The sequence below is a fragment of the Acromyrmex echinatior genome, chromosome 1, assembly GCF_024713525.1.
Source record: "Acromyrmex echinatior isolate Ae372 chromosome 1, ASM2471352v2, whole genome shotgun sequence".
Taxonomy (NCBI): Eukaryota; Metazoa; Arthropoda; class Insecta; order Hymenoptera; family Formicidae; genus Acromyrmex; species Acromyrmex echinatior.
In genome coordinates this window covers 11,313,368-11,334,161 of record NC_141852.1, presented here as the reverse complement: position 1 = coordinate 11,334,161, position 20,794 = coordinate 11,313,368, and the positions used below count along the sequence as shown (strand labels likewise).

General features: G+C 33.5%; 2 protein-coding genes across 7 annotated transcripts in view; both read left to right on the top strand.

The window, feature by feature from the left end:
* The first annotated feature begins 235 nt into the window (after positions 1 to 235).
* Positions 236 to 6,265, top strand: LOC105146042 (protein Cryzl2). Of its 4 annotated transcripts, none has more exons than XM_087407440.1 (10): positions 2,919 to 3,014; positions 3,745 to 3,823; positions 3,918 to 4,141; positions 4,423 to 4,656; positions 4,774 to 4,971; positions 5,111 to 5,292; positions 5,415 to 5,503; positions 5,577 to 5,697; positions 5,774 to 5,897; positions 6,002 to 6,265. In XM_087407440.1, the coding sequence occupies exons 1-10, from the start codon at positions 2,934 to 2,936 to the stop codon at positions 6,056 to 6,058; spliced, it is 1,389 nt and encodes a 462-aa protein (XP_087263566.1). In that variant the 5' UTR covers positions 2,919 to 2,933; the 3' UTR covers positions 6,059 to 6,265. The 4 variants fall into 4 exon arrangements, with proteins under 4 accessions (XP_087263578.1, XP_087263566.1, XP_087263585.1 ...); XM_087407447.1 differs by lacking the exon at positions 2,919 to 3,014 and adding an exon at positions 3,505 to 3,673; XM_087407452.1 differs by lacking the exon at positions 2,919 to 3,014 and adding an exon at positions 236 to 478 and having other exon boundaries at positions 3,745 to 4,141.
* A 6,780-nt stretch (positions 6,266 to 13,045) lies between these two features.
* The window catches only part of LOC105146025 (uncharacterized), a 76,265-nt gene continuing 68,516 nt past the window's right edge, over positions 13,046 to 20,794 (top strand). The window contains exons 1-2 of one of the 3 annotated variants that reach the window (XM_087410254.1): positions 13,046 to 16,136; positions 16,248 to 16,809. The gene's annotated coding sequence lies outside the window, so the exon portion shown is untranslated. Of the gene's footprint in view, positions 16,810 to 20,794 lie in introns of all 3 variants that reach the window. The other 2 variants (XM_011056041.2, XM_011056042.2) reach the window with 2 other exon arrangements.

The following is a 20,794-nucleotide window of genomic DNA, read 5'->3' as shown; positions in this document are numbered from 1 at the left end:
TAAGTACAGACTTCTCTATCTTTATAAAATGCACAGCCCAATTTCCGAAAAAGACTGAACTTTCTTGCGCGTAGCATTTATATATCACATTCGGAAGCTAGCGCGAACCAATAAGCATCCGCAGCGAGGCATCGCGCTCATTGGCTGGCATGCGAGTGGTGGGGTTCGCCGTTTGACAGCTCATATAAATAGCGCGTAATTTGCAATTTCAAGTCTTTGCGATTCGAGCAGGAGACGGGGGTATGTCCTGTCATTTTAACGTTGGAAAAGTTCGCCTGTCTTCGAATCGATCAACTTTTCTCCAGATTTTAATCTCTGCTAAATATAAAACGACGTTGGAAAAATTCGCAGTCCTGTCTTCGAATCAATTGTGACTTTTCATATAGACATTTCCTAATCTCTGACATTTTCTAATCTCTGCTGAATACAAAACAACGAGAAACGAAAGGATCGTTCATCGTTGGATTTCTTTACTAAGGTAATCAATAATTAACTTCGCCTTTACTTCTCGTAACAGTGTAAATATCGCGTATTGCAGAATCTAATATTAGTACACTGATTATTCGGTTGAAAATATGTGGCGTCGTGTCGTGTCATCGCGTCTCACGTCGCTTTTTACGCGTGAAGTTAACCGCACACGCGGAAACAACGCCACTTCCCCATTTCGATCACATTCACATTTCATTCGCGAAATACGACGGATAGGGGATGACACGACGAAACGGATTGACTCTTAAACAACAAACGCGCGACCAAATATGATAATTAAAACCTATATAATATCTAAATATATAACTTGAATATATATTTTCATACGATATTTAATTACCGCGTGACTATAGATAGTAATCGCATATTAATAATCCAAATTTTATTTAATTAAATTTAATCGTACTTAATATTGAACAGTTTATTAAGCAGACTACGGTTAAATTCGATTAAATAAAATTTGATAAAATAATCAAATCTGCAAATAATTACTATAAATGTATTTAATTGTTAAACAAATTTTTTTTCAGTGTACATGTTTCTTTTAAAAACTTAAATTGGTGTTATACATCAATCTACTTCGTATATTCTTAGATATCCTTCTTTTTTTTGGTCAGAGTTTTTAGCCAGAGGATACGTTAGCTTCCCCGTCGTTGGATTTTTACACGAAAAGAACGATTTTACTCAATATCTAAAAATTTATCTAGATATAGCATTCAGATAAATCCGAAAATTTTTAGATACTTGAGAAAAACTATTCTTTTCATATATATCTTCTGGGTACTGAGCCCTTTCACCACGTCAAAGTGTACCCGTGAGAGGGAAAATATCATCTGAAAAATGTAATATACAAGGGCTAAATCTTTTATTATGATGTCTAAGATATGATTAGAGTCAATGGCATGAGAGAGTTAGAGATTAATATAAAAGAGAAATATTTCTTTTACTACCGACAAATAATTGCAGTTACGTTTTTTTATACGGATCATATAACGAAAGGTGCATGAAAATAAAAAATTAATTAAATATTAATTACATGAACTATAGGTATTAATTATAAAAGCAGAAATTGCGTTATTTGCATAAGAGTATTTATATTAACGTAGTTTTTTTATAACGTAATACCGTTCGAAGAATAATTGAGTTATACTCAAGAGAGACAAAAATGTTACATTAAATAAAAATAATTATCGTCTGTAATTATTGCGAAATAGTAATAAATTCTATTTTTCCATCGCGATTTGATTCCAAATGAATGAACCGTACGAAATATCTGTTACATGATATATGATTATCGTCTCAATTCTTTTACGAATAATTAATCGTAGTAGCGAGCTAGTAGTATTGTATACTTTTAGTATTCAGTAAAATACAATGTTTCATACTATTTAACATTTGTCGTGATTACGTTTCAAAAAGAAATATGAAGAAGAGCGACACGTGACACGGCTACCTGCCTGTACGAGCTTCGATAATGGAATGATAACTTCGCATAAACATGACGCGTCGCCTGCCCGCCCTTCCGTGCCAAAACAATCCCCATTGCACGCCGATCATCTAACTGTCGAAATATTATTACAAAATCAGTAAAATAATTTAGTTGTTACATTTTTAAGATTCTTCGATAAATGTAGGCTTTATTGCATGATTTTTGCTTTATTTCTTGAATTCGTACGCACACAACTCATCTATATCTTAGATATTTAAAATTGCAATTACAATAAGCGTTTAATTTGTAATAACTTTTTATTACACAAAACCCGCGCAGTATACGCAATATTTTTAACAAAAGATTGACGCATTTTAGCTTTTTGTTACTTTTGAATCATTAATTTCGTAAATTAATAAATCTAAATTTATGCATTGTAATTAATTTATGTAAATAAAATATTAAATATTAAATAAATTCTAGAAACTTATTTAAAATATTAAATATATTTAATAAGTAATAAGTTGAAAGTATAGTTATTTAAAATAATAAATACTAAATAACTCTTATATTTTAGAATGAAACATGAATGAATTCAGCAATTCAAATATTATAAAAGAATAGCAAGGCGTCAATTTTTTATTAAAAATATTGTGTACGCTGCACGGATTTTGTATAACATAAATATATATTTTCCGGAAAAAATGTTTTATATATAATTACATATAATTATATATAACTACATATGTACAAAATATATCCATATATGTATATATAATTTTTTTCCCGACTTATTATAAATTGATAATCACTTATTGTAACACAATTAAACTAAGATATTCATAAACTGCGTGAATGCGTAAAGGATCTAAGAAATAAAGCAAAAACCGTGCAGTAAAGCTTACTGATCGGAGATTAAAAATATAAAGAATATATTATTTTACTTATTCGTAATATTCGTTATTATTTCGACAAAATTAGTCATTAGACGGTTGGCGCGCGGCCTTGGGAGGGGATGGTACGGGGTGGCACGGAGTGGCGCGTCATGTTTATGCGCAGTTATTGCGCGGTCATTTCATTCCCGAGGCTCGTACAGGTAGGTAGCTGTGCCGCGTGCCGTTCTTCACATTTCTTTTTGAAATATTATCACGGTAAATACATAATACGAATCGTCGCACTTTAACTTACCAAAAACTTATATAAAATATTTAATAAGAAAAAGTTAAAATATTTAATCAGAAAAAGTTTTTTTAATCTTTAACCCTTATGTTACCACCCAAAAAATGCCACACTAATGACCACCCGGGGTACCCAAATAGTGCGGCTGCCTAAATCTTATACCTGCAGAGAATTATAAAGGTTACTGTATACGAATTTATTATTGTACTTTGCTCGAAATATCTCTATGAAATATTAATAAATCAATATTCATCCAATACATAAATTTATTTTCAAGTTTACGACAGTTTTACCTCAAAATTTCTGCATGGGTACCCGGGTACCTCGGGTGGTAACATAAGGGTTAAAATTCAACAACTTTTATTTACATATGTAGGAGGTGCGAAATTAAAATTTTTTCGTTCAAGGACCCATTAAACTATCTCTCCTATGGATAGTTAGGTGACGGCACCTTTCTGTCCTGAGGATTTAGTACAGAGACGAACCACATCTGCTTTCGACGATACGATTTTATCGATAGTATCAGAAAATGCATGTAGTCATGTAGTTCTCAAACTGTAAATGAATGTACTGGCGGTAGTGTACGAGCAATTTCGACGATAACAGGAAAAAGACACAGCCTCGTTCAGGTTTCTCTCTGATTTCAGATATGGATCTGGAAGCAGATAGCGTCAGATGGCGTCGAATTAAATATCCCTTCCCTTGTCCTTCCCTGGAGCATCTTAGGTTATTGTCATCACTGTATCAAGAAGATTGTTGCATGATTTAACAATAGTATACTGCAATTAACTTTATGTTCGCGATATGTCATCAACGATAGGATGCCGAATTCTCGCAAAATTAGGCAGGAGCGGATTGAGTGGCTTGCCATCGCGGATTATCGGCGCAGGAAGGTTTAGCAGTACCGCGGAAAATGCGGAATCTTCGAAGGATATCGCTGCGGCTCCACAGCCGGGAAAAATTCAAGCTGCACTGTTAAAAGACTTCTCTAGTCCTCTCGTAATAGAGAATCTGGAACCGCCTAAAAGAGCGCAGGAAAATGAAGTAGGCTGCTGCAATTAAACGTTATTTATATGATTATATCTTATAATATCTATGTAATTCTATTTAATATTATATACACATATATATATATATATATATATATATATATATATACATTTATATAATTTTAATGTTTTGTATTTAAATATCAATAATGTCGCAAATGTATATCTATAATATACTTAATTTTGTACTTAATTTTTTCTCTTATTTTTCAATATTTTATAGTTAAAAATATCAAGATTGTATATTGATGATGACTGTATGATTAATTTTTCCAGGTTCTCATTGATGTTCACTATTGTGCTTTGAGTACTTCTGATTTGCTTCTCAGTCAGAATTTACATACATTTGAACCAAAATTACCAATGATTCTTGGTTACGAAATTGTTGGAAAGCTAATCGAGATTGGCACAGAGGCAGAAAAGAATGGCTACAAGATTGGTGATAAAGTCATTGCTCTTAATAAGGAACGATATGGAGGCTTGGCTGAAAAGTGTTTGGCAGAAGTTGGGGTAGAACACGTTTGGAACTTGAATTTTTTTGAAACATTTAATAATAGCATTTTAAGAATCTTTTTTATTTAATAATAGAATTTAATAATAGAATTCTAAATTTTTTTTCTTACATAGGATATATGGAAGGTACCTTCTACGAAATCAGCTAACTCTGCAGATTTAGCAAGTATCTTAGATAGTTATATCACCGCTCTAGTTGCATTAGAAAGAAAAGTCAGTCTCAACGAGGATGATATGATTCTAATAAACGTCGGCTTAAGCGGTATTGGTATGGCAGCGGTGGATCTTGCAACAAATGTCTTTAAGGCAAAAGTGTGTGTATTTTCTTGATATAATAATTTTCTTTTTATTTATGTTATAATTATTTTTTTCTAAAATTAATAAGTAAAGAGAAAATTGAATAAAATGCAAGAGATCTTTGCAAATATAATATAACTCCTAAATTACAAAGGTCATTGGAGTTTGTGCTACAGAAGACTGTGCCGATCGAGCACGGAAGATGGGAGCATTCGCAGCTCTCAAATATAAAGATAAAAAGCTAATGAAACAGATAAAAGAAATCGCAGCCGAACGAGGCATTACAGCCATTTTCGAGGATGAAGATGGAGCACATTTCAAGAAAATGTTGAGTTGGTTAGTCTTAATAGATCTGTTAACAGATTGTTGTATAAATAGAGTTTTAATGGATTTAGACAAAACTATATAGATCTCGGTCAAGTAAGATACAGAAGTACATCAATAAGATATATTTTTAGCTTTACCGATATCTACAAAGTCGCAACGTTAAAGGATATGTTGCGCAATGACAGTTTCGCCGTGGGGGTGCATCACTTGTCTCGCGAAGGTATATTTCTATTTTGAAGTACTCAATAATTTAATATTGGACGGTGCATTCACTTGTAGCCTCTGTCATGAAGGGCGCGTGATCATAGCTGGCACGGCGACCATAGCGGACGGTTCGGATGTGCAAAAAGGTTCCTTCAGCGTCACTGGCTTTAATCTCATGGAATATAAAAAGAAAAAGCCTGACGTATATCGGTAGGCTATGTATATTTGTAGCTTCTTTCATTATCCATTGATAAACATTTAATTAATTCGTTTATTTTAAAATTAGCCAAGCAGGAGACGATATTCTGGAGTTCCTTGAAGAAGGGCTCATTGCACCATCTTACTCGTTAATCGCCGGTATGCACAAAGTTAATGATGTTTTGGGGTTCATTTCTGAAAATATTCCAAAAGTAAGTAATAAATAAGATTCAAATTTTTTATACATTTTCCGTATTAAGTATATTTTGAACTGATGTTTGCGTATCTGTAACTGTGTATTTATGAAAATTCGCAGGTCATCATTGACATGAGAGACAAAGAAGCTGCGATAACAAAAATGGTTGAAACGTGATCAGATTTACATGAATTCTTAATAAATATTTCATAAGTGTTCTTCTCGCTTTGATTTATTTTAAAGTCGAGAAAAGCACGCTAGCAGTGCATGCAGTGATATTTAAATATTTTGTATTTATAGCTATAAACAAGATGAATATTATATAAGTAGAATGTATTAATGTAGCATTAAGACCGTTAATAAAACTTTCTTTTTAAAATTTTATATTACTTTAAAATTGCATATAGGTGCAGTTATAGCATGTCCTGAGTATCATTCTAAGTTGCAATTAACTGCAGTCGTTAGAACTTCTTATGTCTCTTACCAGCGCGACTTATGCGGTGTTACGACTTTTTCTGGTGTTCTTAACATTGCCAAAGAAAGATTTACAGCCGTCTGATTAGACACGGTTTATGCAAAATGATTGACAGCGATTGCTTCCATTAAGTGAACCATTTTAGTGACTCACGAGTCTTGTTGGTCATACCAGAGATATTACGTTGACACTTAAGTTATTTAGCAATTTTTATATGCAGCAACGTGTGTGGCTTCCTGTCAACGCATTTAAACAGAAACCACTTTGATGGTTAAGAGACATCAAGAATCGAGAGTTAATTACGCATCAAAGTTAATTTACATCAAGAGTTAGCCAGTCTCCGCATCGCAGAATTATATTCATTTATGATATTTTTATGATATTAATCTTGATATAACAATTAGCAGAGTCTATATCAACATCTTTTTTTGTATATGTATTAGGTGTTGGAATTAATTCGTAGCGTTTTACAAAGTATTTATAAGTTTTAAAAGTACTTTCATTAATGTATTTTTTAATGCTCATGTGAAATAAATAACATTCTTTCATTAAAAACGCTACGAATTAATTCCAACACCTAATATATTAATGAAACTGAGATTATTTTGAGTGAAATATCAATTTTTTGAATGAAATAAAATTTTTTAATAAGAATATTTTTGTAGTTTACAAGTAGTGTAAAAAACGAAGTCGCGATCAGCGTTTTCTGGAATCTGTCAGCAGCTAATTCATCCTCTTGTTATCTACGGAAGATCCTCTTGAATGCGTGGACGTGACCGAAAGTGCCGATTAGCCCAGTGACTCAGGAACACGATGACATACAGCGTAGGCGCCCTAGATTGCATGGACTGAACGCAAGCAGACGCCGGTATTCAGTACCTCCCCTAGGGTAGAAGGTATGTCGCAAAAATTATGTTGTCCTTTCCCTGGACGTCCTACGTTGCGTGAAGGCTACTCGATCAAAACCTGTTACGGGGCGTCTAAGGAATGTGACACCGCTAACAGTCGTAATTGCTTGTTATATTTAGGTTTACTAAAACTCATTTAAAAACTTGACTTATGGAGTAATGGATTATTGTACAAATTATTATCATATTATATATTAATAATAATATTCTATTAACATACTGAAAAAAAAATTAAATTTTAAATTTATTTGAATAATACTAACTTAATATTTATTTTAGTAAATATATTTATTTATTTTAGTAAATAAAAAAATGATAATTCATAATCAATCAATATAATCAATTAACGATTCTTGTATCAAAAACAAATATGTTTACATTTAATAAATCCTACTATTCAAATAAATATTTATTATGATACATTTTTTTCTCAGTATATTAATATTATGATATTAATATTACATTTGCATTATCGATCGCATACAAATTCACGTAATCGTAGATTTAACGTCGTAGAAATTAATGTCAAAGTTAGTTATATCAGAGTTTATTTCTTTAATAGTGGAACATATTGAATAAGTAAAGTTTAATTACATTTACATGTTGAACATGTTGAATAATTAAAGTTTGATTACATTTAATTAGCCAAGAAATTATTTTTTAACAATTTTCGTCTCACAATTTCATTTAATTTCTCGTGAAAGATCTCATATTTATTTTGCCTTTTATTTTGTGATTCTGGCTATTAATTTTAGTGCCGAGATGAATTCTGCGACTGCGTCGCAAATTCACTTATCTCGAAGCGCGAACAGTTGGCGCGCCAAATATTGTTAACACTGACACATCGCCGACACGGCGATGGAGGCCAATTAGAGCGGTTTTATGTCGTTAACGTGGCTCGAGTTCAAGGTGGCTCTCGTCTGATTAATCGTAGGCGTAGTGTGCACGATTTCCAAATCCAATTGTCCAGTCCGTTTCTGGCCCGTATCGCGAGCGTACAGGCTCTTTATGTAAATGTACTCTCTCTCCCCCTGAACCTTGAATCGTCGTCCCCGCCGCCGTCACGAAATCAAGGAAAATTCATACCGCTTGTATGTCAGTCCGTCTCGCATTTAAACTCCAAGTTTGAAACATATTTTTATACGCATTTATATATTGCAATCCTATTTCTTTCACGATATTTTTTTACAATAGATTTTTAGTCGAATCTAAATCGATATTTCCTGGCGAGAGGCTTTAATTATTTAAAAGATCTTAATTACTTAATTAAAAATTAATATTTTCTGACGAAGCAAACAAAAAGAAAGATAAATGACGAAGTCAGATTTACTATTGGATTTTAATAAAAATTTAATTAAAAATTAAGAAATATTGTGATAAATAATAATAAACGTTCTTAACATTTTCGCTAAAAGAAATTATTTTGTATTACTTGATACATATTTCCTTTCTTAGATCGACTCGAACTGAAATAGCTGAGAAACGGCCTTGTGCTAATTAATGTAAGGGGAATCTGGTGCAATAGGACGGTTTAATGAGATATCGCAATAAAATCTTTTGTCAATTTTCGCCTAAAGGCTAATGCTTAGACAATTACGTATATCTGTCATCGTATCCCAGACAGACGAACATTTCGTTTGTAGTAATATACGATTAAGATAATATCAAAGCGTTATGGTCACGGAACTTGCCAGATGTCGTAGATTCGTAGGCAACGAATGGCATCTGTAGAAAAATTGCATGCAACTAATTAGCGAGCGAAATTACATAGATTTTGCGATTCGCTCGTTTAAGACTAACATGCGATACTTATCGTCTTCTTTAATGTCCTTCCGCTAATGATCGTACACAAATATTACATCTGACATGCGCAAGCGTAAATAAATAGTAAATTCATGTTCCGCGAAAATTGCAGATGTAATAAATGAGTGACACGTTTATTAAAATCTAAAGAGACAGATATCTCTTTCGATTTCTCTTCCTTCGCGAGATAGAAAAATTTTTTATAAACAATCTATCGCAATAGAAGACATCAAGAAAGAAGATACTGCCTTTACTTCTTTATCATTCGAGATAATCGCCGATTCTGGTTAGGATCTTTGGTCCTGCGTGAAACTCGAGATCCTTCGCGTTGCAATCTTTGATGCTGTTTACAACGTAATTGAATTCCGCAAACTTTTCGAAGCGTTAAATCGCGAGTTTCTAGATTTCTGGATAGCAAGTAAAAAATATATTATGTCACTTCTGTAACTTTAGAAATTTACACATGACGTACATCGCAAAATTCCATAAACACGTCGAATGTAGATTTTCCGAAATAGAAAATACGTAAACGCGTTGTTTCTATATATCACGAATACGTTCCATTTCACGTTACCACATTAATTATTTTAAATTAATTATTTTACCAGATTAAGAATTCCTTCTGAAATTAAGAAAGTCCTTTTGGCATCTATTTGAGAAAAGATTATAGAAATAAGTGGGAAAAATATTGAGCTGAGAATATAATTTTTTTGGTTTTATATTTTTGTTTAACATTTGGTGAACGAGGCTAAAATGATATATCATGTTATGTATAAACAGAACACACACTATATCTCTAAATAAAAAATTCTTAGCAAAGCACTGCTGTTAGCTAGACCATGAATAGCTCAGAGTCCATTACGCAGCGTTAATCCCTCCGTTGGAAAATTTTTTTACATGTAACTCATTTACTTAAAGAACATAATGATTTGAAACTCATGACGTACGTAAAACAACATTCTGCAAATTTTTTTTCTTATAAATTTTGCTTGCGAAACAAAAGCAGTATAAAACATTCTTTAAAAAATAATAAAAATTAGCACTGCTTATACACTAATTATTATTCCTTGCATTGCATCTAAAACATTGTTTTCCCGAAGTAAAGCTGAATTTATGAATTATTGTAAACATCGCGGTATAGCCATCGAATTCGTCAGTTTAATCGCGTTTAACTGCGAAGCAAACGATCGTCATTAGTCGAACTTGTTTCACGCCTGCGAAAAATAATCAAGGAAACAACAATTTTAAATTATACAGATTTGAATAATTTTGTTGGACCATCAAAATAATTATGTAGGAATCTCAAACATGAAGAAGCTACAAAAAGCTTTGACATTTTAGCAACTAATTTGAGCGTTCTCTAATTATTTGGATGGACAAAATTATTTTATATCACTTTTTTAAAATTTAATTTATATCACTAAACGTAATTAAATATTAAATATTAAAGGTTGAAGGTTTGATTTTATTTATTGGCTTTGTTTGTATTACAAAAGACATCCAATACACCTCGATTAGCTCATATTTCGTATTATTTTAATAAAATTATTTTTAGATCTGTATCTAGCTAAATTTTTAGACACTTCAGCAAAATCTTCCTTACCGTGCATTAAATTTTCATAAAAGACTCTGTTGTGAAAATTCCTCCCGTGAAAATTCCCAGGCATCATTCGCGGATTCGAACTTACCTGATGCGTATCTATAAGGAAAGTCCATCGACTTTCCTCGGATTTGCTCGTAAAACAACCTTATAATATTTTACACTTTCAAATAGACAGCAATTACGTTCTTACATAACAGCGTAACATATCGCGAGTTGGTTGCCCAACGTTGTGATCCACGTTAGAGTGCCGTAGATCATCGCGAACCCGGAGTATGGAAGTAAACGCCAACGAATGTATTTCGCAAGTTCCTGGGAAGAATGATGATTATGCTCGTAAATGCATTTTCCGGTTTCTCTCGTGGACCGCTGAATCTGCGATTAATCCACGAGCGACAAATCGATTCTCTTTGCATATTAAAAGTTTACTGCATTCAATTGCATATTCAAAATTCGAAGTTTCCATGCTCTCGATTTCATTGGATGCCATTTCAGATTTGGCAATCTGTAGTGACTTATTCTGATTGGACTGAGGAGGAATGTGATACAATCGCTGTATGTGATCGCTGACAATGTTGTGAAAATCGTTATCTGATCGCTTGAAAATGAACGAACCAAAAGATTCTAATCATATCAATCAAAATTCTGATTATCTAAACTAGAATTATAATAAATTGACTCAGAAAATTCTGCGACTTGTCTATTTTCAATCAGAATTCCAATTAACACAAGAGACTCTTTTCCCAGTATATGATGTGATTTTCTTCTTGGATTAAAGAAGTATAAGTTTTTACATTGTTTTTTTGCACACCGTTAACTGCATTGTACTCTCATTAGTCTTGTTTCTCCTTATATTATTAAAAGTTTAAATTAACGAGCCGACAAGATGGAGAATTGAGTTCTTTCGAAAGGGACGTTATGCGTAACTGACAATCTCATGCTAACCGGAAACGTGCGGTAGGCAGGCACGCAGTGGCGTAATACCCACCATTGTAGATCATTCCGATCACAATCGAGCAAGTCGTTCAAGGATCCGTCGTTGCTTTAAATTATTTTCTAGAACAGGTTCTACGACGAGTAACAATCTCGTTATTGAGACGGCATTATCGTTAATAAATCGCAGTTTAACGAGCAAGATTATGACATTAATCTAATCTAATCTAACATTATAAGTTATTTAATATCACCGCAATACTTTTTCAAATAATTTTTACAAAAACTGACCAAACAAGGATAGTGAGAACTCGCTTTTTAATCGCGATATAATACGCATAAATAGATATTTTACGATATAAATAGAAACGATAATGGATTCGTAACGTTATTGTATACGTAGATTGCTTGATTGATTTATCGCGATGGGACTTTGAGAAAACGAACGTTCGTATCTGTCTTCGCGGCAAATTAACGAAACGCGGCCTTTCATGCAAATGCCTCGCTTTCGATCGCTCGCTCGCGCGACGGTTGCAACCGGTAAGCGTAACAACCTTGGGAGCGTAAGAGCTTCGAAAGCGCGTAAAGCCGAGCCGAGGATCGCGGCGTGGTTTTGTCCGCGGGTGCCATAATTTAGCCATCGCGTGTCTTTGAGAAAGAGAGAAAGAGAAACGGGAACCCGACAGTCCTGTCGCACGCCACGGTTCGTCAGGTCGCCCGACCAGCAAAAGAGTCACATACTAATAACTGGAGCAAAGAGTTGTGTAAGCCGGTGGGTGGCCGCCTTTCTCTGCGAGCTATACGGCTGCCAGGTTTAGCGCTGAGTATGCTGTCGCGTACACCGACCACTCGATTTTCTAAGCTTGCTAAGGGCGATCGGCGAACACGCGCGATTATTCAGAAGTATGTATTGAGAAGCGAGAAAAAAAAAAGAAATAGAGAAAAAATGTCCCGCCATCACGGCGCGGCGATGACGTTGGACTCGCGAGACTCGAGCACGCATGTTCCTTTCGTTGAGTCAACACTTCATCTAACAGATAAATATGTACCTGGGAGGCGGAAATGAAAAGACTCGATTTTTCTCTTTTGGAAAAAACTCACGAGAAGATATATCCTATGAAGAGATAATCACACATGGATGCGTGATTTTTATGATTTTAAATTACGTAAAAGTATATTTCTCCTTCTTCAAATACAACATAATGCATTATTTAAAACGATAATCTCTATCCTATATTTTATATTACAAACGATAACTTTTATCCTTTTATTTTTTTTATTAGAAATACAGAATCATTATCTGATCTTTATTTTATGAATTTTGGATAGGTAAGAAATACTGTGCAAACATTATTGTCTAAAATTAGATTTATTCATCTGCAATTATAAGACATGATTACGCTATTTTTAAATTACTCCCCACGCCATAAGCCAGACATAAAAGGAGCATTCACGAAAAACTGGACTGCAAGAACAAGCTGGATTCAAGAGATCGGAAGGTAAGTGAATTGTCGCGAAGGTCGCCCAGCTCACTTTTCCCTCGCACTTTTCTCGACTGATTCTCGGCTCCTTACAGACCTCTTACTCCCGTCTGTCTGCCTGTCTGTCTGTCTGTTACACTTCCATTTCACTGTACAGCTACAAGCCATTCCCATAAGCAGCACAGTTAATTTCAATGCTCAACGCGGTTCCCATATAATATAATAAAGTATAACGAATATGTGTTCACGTGCATATTTTCTCATTATACTTTTTTATGTTATATTAAAACATTCGCACACACAGTCATTATTATACTCGTTGCCGAAAACTATCTTCTTCTCGTGAACCGAATATTTCTCATGAAATGTAACATTACTCAAAAATTCAGCCAGCATTATACAGACATTACTGTAATGACGCATGGCATATAGTTATCCGAAGATCCTTTTAAGGAAAAACGAGTTATTTCAGACATGTTATTTAGCAATCATAAAATTAAAAAAACGATTGAACGAAAGTAATGAGAAATTGCAACTCGGTCGCGCGTTTCTCTTCAACGTTGACGGGGCGGTGATTAAGATCGTCAAAAGTGACATCAGAGAGCGCGCAATTTCGGCAATGTCGAATCGAAAATGACTTTAATATTCCGCTGTCGACCCCGTGAACTGAACTTTGCCCTCGAGATTGGCATATATAATGCGGCGGCTTCGTCTTTTTTCGTTAGAGTAATTATTACCGTGCTGTGGCGGCTCGTAAACGACGATTTATGATTTATGTTTTGTGTTACGCGCGCACGAAACGTTCGTGAAAAAAGCGTGAGAATCACTGTTGTGTAACGGGCAGATGATAATAATAATAATAACTTTATTGTTCGTGTGCAAGATTTGATTTTGATAGTAGTTATTTATAAGAGGCATAAAGAAAGTGAAGAAAATGCATACGCCTAAGCTGTTGCTACGTGTAATAAAAGATGATCATTCGAATGCAAGAAAGAATATATAATAATGTAGAACAAAAGAAGACTTAAATAATCAGATAAGAAGAATATAAATATATAAGAATATAAATATATAATAATAATAATAATAATAATTGTTTATATAATAATAATAGTAATAATAATTATAACTGTATTAAGTGCAATGGATAACATTAAATATTAATAAATCAACATACAAAAAAAGAAATAGTACCTATATACTATCAATATAGAGCATTAAAATACGCAATAGATGAGGCTATAACTGAATAATTGATTAACGCACGTCCTATCTATATATGTAATTATTAGTGAATTATTGTATTTTTAGTGGATTTAATAAATGAATAATGAGGGATTAAAATGAAGTCGAAAAGAATATCAAAGAATTGAAGACGAAAAATAAGAAGGATTTTTGTTGGATTTAAACGCAGTGCGTTAGAAGAGATCTGATCAGTCACTAACTATAGATTATAATTTATTAGCTTTACAGTTAAGTAAAATCTGCGATCAACACAATCAGGGAGCTAATTTTAAATCCTTCAGAATTCAAATCAGAGTCTGATGCATATAATAACTTTGTGGTGCCATGCATACTGTGCAATCGAAACTGACATTTAAAGATAATGTTTAGAGATAATTGTGCTATTGAAGAAGACACAATTGTCTGAAATACACATTCAAAAAGCTTAGAGAGAAAAGAAATAGGACGAAAGGGAGAAAACAAAAAGCGATTAGGAATTGAAAAGATGAAGTTTTAAAAATTGAAGACACAATAAATTGTTTCCGAAAGAAATAGGAAGATATTAAAGATTAAGAATAATTGCAAGAACGTAGAAAGGAGGATAAAGGTATTATGGAAGACAAAATAGCAGTACACGTATATATGTCCTGAAAGATTATAAGATAGTTCGGGTTTTATGCGTTTGAAATTATCGGAATTAATATTACACGGAAAGAATAATTTTGCTGAAGTATCTAAAAATTTAACTGAATACAAATTTGAAAATAATTTTATTGAACTATCAAATTATGAAGGAAACACTCAAACATGATGAGCAATGCTGCAAAAAATATGACATTTTAGCAACCAGTTTGAATATTCTAATTATTTTGATAGTCTAATAAAATTATTTTCTATAGATTGTATTTCTAGATTTGTATTTACATAGATTTTTAGATATTTCAGCCAAATTTTTCTTCTCAAGTAAATCGATCGGAATGATTGAAGCAAAGCAGGTGTTCAGGATATTGTCACTGATAAAAAATAATTAAAGGTATGAAATGAACAGTAAGCGATGCAGAGAAAATTAATAAAATAATTATTCTCAGAAAAAGGATTGAAAAAATAAAAATAGCAGGAGAGGAAGATTCGGTGAGTGAAATAAAATTTGCTTAATCTCGAATAACATTCACCAGCAAAGCCGAAAAGAAAGTAGAATAAAAGCAAAGTGAATCAAACTAAACATGAAGTCAAATAAAACATTCAAAAGTGAGTATAAAATCCAAAAAGAGTATTAATTTTTTTGCATTGCAAATTAACACTTTTGCGAGTAAAAAAATCTTCTAAAAATGATTCATTTTTTTCTGATTTTTTATCAGGAAGTTTAGTTTTTTTTTTGAACGAATAGAGAATTGTACACACGCAATTCCCAAAAATTACCAATTTGTCCGATAGATTTGACTTTAAGCAGGATAGTGATACCGGAACGAGAGAAGGCTGGGATGAACGAAAGAAAAAGAGAAAGAGGGGACTTCTCGTGCTAACAGAAGGGATAAGAAACCCATGCACGTACTCTTACCAGCGGTACGACGACTTCAGTCTGACGATCGCTTCCATGGAGTGAAGTTGACCGAGTCCGACGATAATCCAGGATCGTCTATCGGTTCGAGCACACAGTGACTTGGATCCTGACGTGTGATCGGTGCAAAAAAAAGAAAGAAAAAGAAAGAGATTCGACTGTGTGCTCCGAAATTTTAGCACGATAAAAACGTCCCTTTAGGTCATATAATAATTTATAATAAAATTCGGAAGAAATTAAATCAAGACGCGAGTGATCAGCTCGTTTGGCGATGTAAGAATAAAAAATTTATAAAAATATCGTATCGTTAAACGATCGCTACAATAAAAAGGAAAGAGGAAAGAAGTTTTCCTTTTTATTATCAAAATCATTAACTATTTCTAGGAACGCGAAGGCAAGCCGGAGAGCTGATCCTTCCGGCATTTTATTACCGCGATAATTTACATAATAATTGAATTTACGTAGTAGAATTTACTTTTCGCGTAGAATTTCTCGCGCGGAAAAAAAACGCATTGTGCGTTTTCACGACGACCGAGCGATTTGCGACTTCGCCGTGAGGAAGCCGCCGATTTTGCGGCGCGAAGTGCGTGGTGTGCAGCCGGCGGGAGAAAGTGCCTGTTTCGTTGTGCGTCGTTCATCGATTTTTCGGTGGATATTATCCACGGTGACGGCGGTGGAATCGATGATCGATCATCATCGGCGTCCCGCCTGACAATGAGAGACTCGCGTCTTCTCAGGACAGCATGACTCTCGGCGCGTGCGACCGTCCGCGTGCGTTAACATGCGCGAAGACACGCGTGTCCGCGGGTACCGCTAGATCCTCCTGAAGTGATATTAACGCCTGGCTTAGAGAAAAAGAGAGACCCACTGGCAAGGATCGTCGAAAGTGACAGAGATCGAGGACCGATCGCGAGGACAACCGTTGGCCGGCAGACGTGAGCTACAAGTTGGTCATTTCTCGCATTTCTTATCTACTCTTCTAAGATAATGAATTATAAATGTATCGAGGAAAAGCCGGTGGATTTAACAAAATGCGGTCCAACCGGTTTTATTCGACTCGATAATTATCGAAACTCCGAAATTATCATTCTTTCGACCAGCCGCGTTCTGAAAGTTTTTCATTTACCAGCAGGTGTTTCGCGAATTATTTTCGGTGCAATTAGATACAAATAGTCTAATTTTGGAAGGATTAAAAAAAGAAGAAGAAGAAGTGAAAGTTCCGCGAGAATTAAGAGGAAGTAAGAAAATCGAATCGTTTTGTTCGCGACTACGAGATCGATCGCTTGTCAATCAAATATGAACTGGCAACTAACTTTTTCTTCTTTTTTTACCTTTCTTGGGAATTTATATTTTTAGTTAAGTGTCGCGGGCCGATATTATGTAATAACGGGTTGCATATGCAACATTATGCGCGACCATTGCACCGCCTATATGCGTAAACTCATTTCAACCAGTTTCTCCGATATTTTTGCCCGATTCGAAAGATACTAGCTTTCACTATACAAATATATGCTTGCATATATATAAAGGTCTCCTATAATCGTACACCTAAACTTAAATTAACATTAAATTAACATCTCATTTTCCTTCCGCTTATTTATTCTTCGTTTGCTCTATTTGTTCCGTACACGCAAAATGATTTCGGTTTTTTGTTACTCTCTATATATTCAATTTTTTAAAGTAATTTCACTATGCTAATTATTAATTTAATCGTCAAATTGTTTATGCTTTTATTAAATAATAGGTGTAATACATTGATGTATTATATCAATCTTATACAAGGAAAGAACGATTTTTTGCTTGAGCGTCTAAAATTTCAGCTAGATACAAATCTGAAAATAATTTTGTTAGTTAATAATTTTGCTATCAAAATAATTACGTAGCAATTTCAAGCATGATGAACAATGCTGCAAAAAGTTTTGACATTTTAACATCCAGCTTGAGCGTCTCACATAATTATTACGATAGTCCAATAAAAAATTGTTTTCAGATCTGTGTCTAGCTAAATTTTTGGATACTCGAGCAAAAAATCGTTCTTTCCGTGTATAAGATTGATGTAATGCGTTAATGTATTATGCCTATTGTTTAATAAACGAGTAACGATTAAATTAAAAATTAGCGTAGTAAAATTATTTTAAAAAATTAAATATAGAGAGTAAAAAAAACCGAAATCATTTTGCGAAATCATTTTTAGATACTTGAACAATACTATCCTTTCCATAATATGCAATATAGATATATATATAAAATATATATAAATTGTTTAGAAGAGAAATTCCACTGATAAATCTGATAGGATCCATTCTTATCTGTGTTAACACAATGATATCTTTCCAGAAATAATAGTACAATGGCAACAATTTTAATTATTATTTCATTATACGTCAAGACTATCATTTGAAGCAGATATTAGAATTAATTATCATTAATTTTGATTTCAATATACTTTCTCGTGGAAAATCAACAGCACAGAATTAAACCTTAATCAATATTCGACAAGCAAGAATGCAACGAGAATAATGTATACTCCGCGAATGATAATCGCTGCGTAATTGCCGCGTAGCGACGAGTTGAGTCGGCTTAAGGCGCCTCTGAAAAAAGGCCGAACGATTAAAGAAAGTTGCAAATTAACGTGCCATTGTATGGCACACCGTGTTCTCGGTACTCACAGCGCGCCAATTTTCCGCAGTAGAAACGCCCGTCTTTTTCCAGCACAGAGCGAGGAAATCGACTGCCGCGAGAAACTCGCCGCGGCGTGTCATTTGTTGCTGCAATTACTGTAGCAATAGGTGGATGATAACACGTAGCGATCCGTTGCGAACTCACGTTCCATGGAGTTTTCGCTCGAGCCGATTAAAAAACGGATCGATCTCTGTTGAGAGACGCCGTCTATGTTTGCAACATCGTGAACACTTGTCTTTAGTGAAAACGCACGGCCGCAGTCGACTTTCAAACCGGAATTATTAACGATTATAAATGAAGCGAATTTAGATTTGATATACGTATACGTATATTAAAAATATGTCCTTTTTACAAGATATTTCTAAAATATTATCTCTACAAATTAATTATCGTTCTTTTTAAATATCGCTCTCACTTTAACATAACTTAGTAACTCTGGATATCTTAAATATCATGTCTTAATTAACATAATCGTGATCTGATCGTTGCGATTTTTTACTTTCAATCTATGATTTCTGCAATTTCTTTTCGTTGTGCAATAAAAATATGCGGTTTTAGAGTCGATTTTTGCAGATTTTAGATAACACGAAATGTCAAGTGTGCGAGTTAAAACTGTATAAAGAATCGAATTATCTAATCATCTATTTTGTAATATATTCAACCAATTCGATAAATTGTTGATAAGAATTTACATTAAAGACGCGAACTCATTCTGACTGCACAGAGAAAAATTTTTGGTATTTATAATAGCATGTTATTTATATATATATATATATATATATATATATATATATATATATATATAAATAAAAATAACACGCTTATATATATATATATATATATATAAACATGATATTTATTATAATTAAATGTTATTATAATTGTGACTATTACTGCTATGATACAATATTAGTAATAATAATATGTACACTTCTATCAGCAAAGAAATGTATATAGTTGACAACGGATAATGATTATAAATATAATAATAATAATAAATAATAATAATAATAATAATAATTATTATTATTATTATAAAAAATGATTGCAATTATTATAAATTATAATTAAATATTTTGCCATATAAATAGCAATTTTGATCAGTTTTATGATAATAACTATAATAATCATGCTAGCTATATGTATTGATAAAACTAGTTAATATTACTATTATTATAGCAGTAATAATCATAATTATAGTAACATGTAACTACAGTCACAAATGTCAAAACCCTCTTTCTCTCAGTATATACTTATAAAAAACGTAAGGAACATCACGAAGATCACTTCCTCGTTTTACGCTCGATTCACTTAGCCTTGTTTGTCGAATCGTTGATTGAATCCGGCGTTTCCCGAGGCGTCGCGGGAAACTCTCTCGCTTTCATTCGTACACGTGCTACGCATTACAGCCTTACAGAAGACACGCTCCGCACGCCACATCTGCAATTTCTACTTCTACCTCGAGAGATCCTGCGATAGAATTTTTAACAGAGAAAATCTTTTCTCTGCGCAACCGTGCGTGTAATTTCAGCCATTGAATTCTGAGAAGGGAAATTATTTATTATATTCGTATCGATCTAAAAGTGTAATGCAGCCTTGCATTGCATAAAAAGTAAAAGAATGAAACAGACAATGATAGGAATCTCAATTATATATGGAAACATCTGTATAATGAGATCTGTAATTTGATTAATTGAAAGAATAAGTTAAATAATATATAAGCGTGCTCCATTTGAAGTATAATTGAAGTAGAATTGAGGAACATGCGAGACTATTATTTCGCGTTAATATCACTTTCTTTTCTACTTTTTTCAAGTTAACCGATCGATTAATTTCTACAACAGATTCCAAATTAGGAGAAATATGCACGCGTTTTAGCGGATTTCCTGTCGCGGATAGATATCTCGCAATTTAGGTCGAAAAGATATATTGGATACGAAGATATCTAGAGATACGCGGTTTCTCATCGTAATCCATTTGTCGGTCGCGATAATTGCTAGAAAGCAAGGAGCGAGAATCATCACCTAGACCTTTTTATTCATTCCTCTTGGACTGACCAGAAGTGTCAAGGACGAAAGATTGTTATTCTTTTATCTTCATTCATGAGTTTTCCATCCCGTCGAGTATCATCTTGACTACAGTGAAACAAAGTAGCAAGTTTGTGCGCCTCGATGTAGTTGACTGAGCGCCGATTTATAATAGATAACAATTTTTCATTATTAAAAGTCTCAGAAAACGAGCTTCACGCG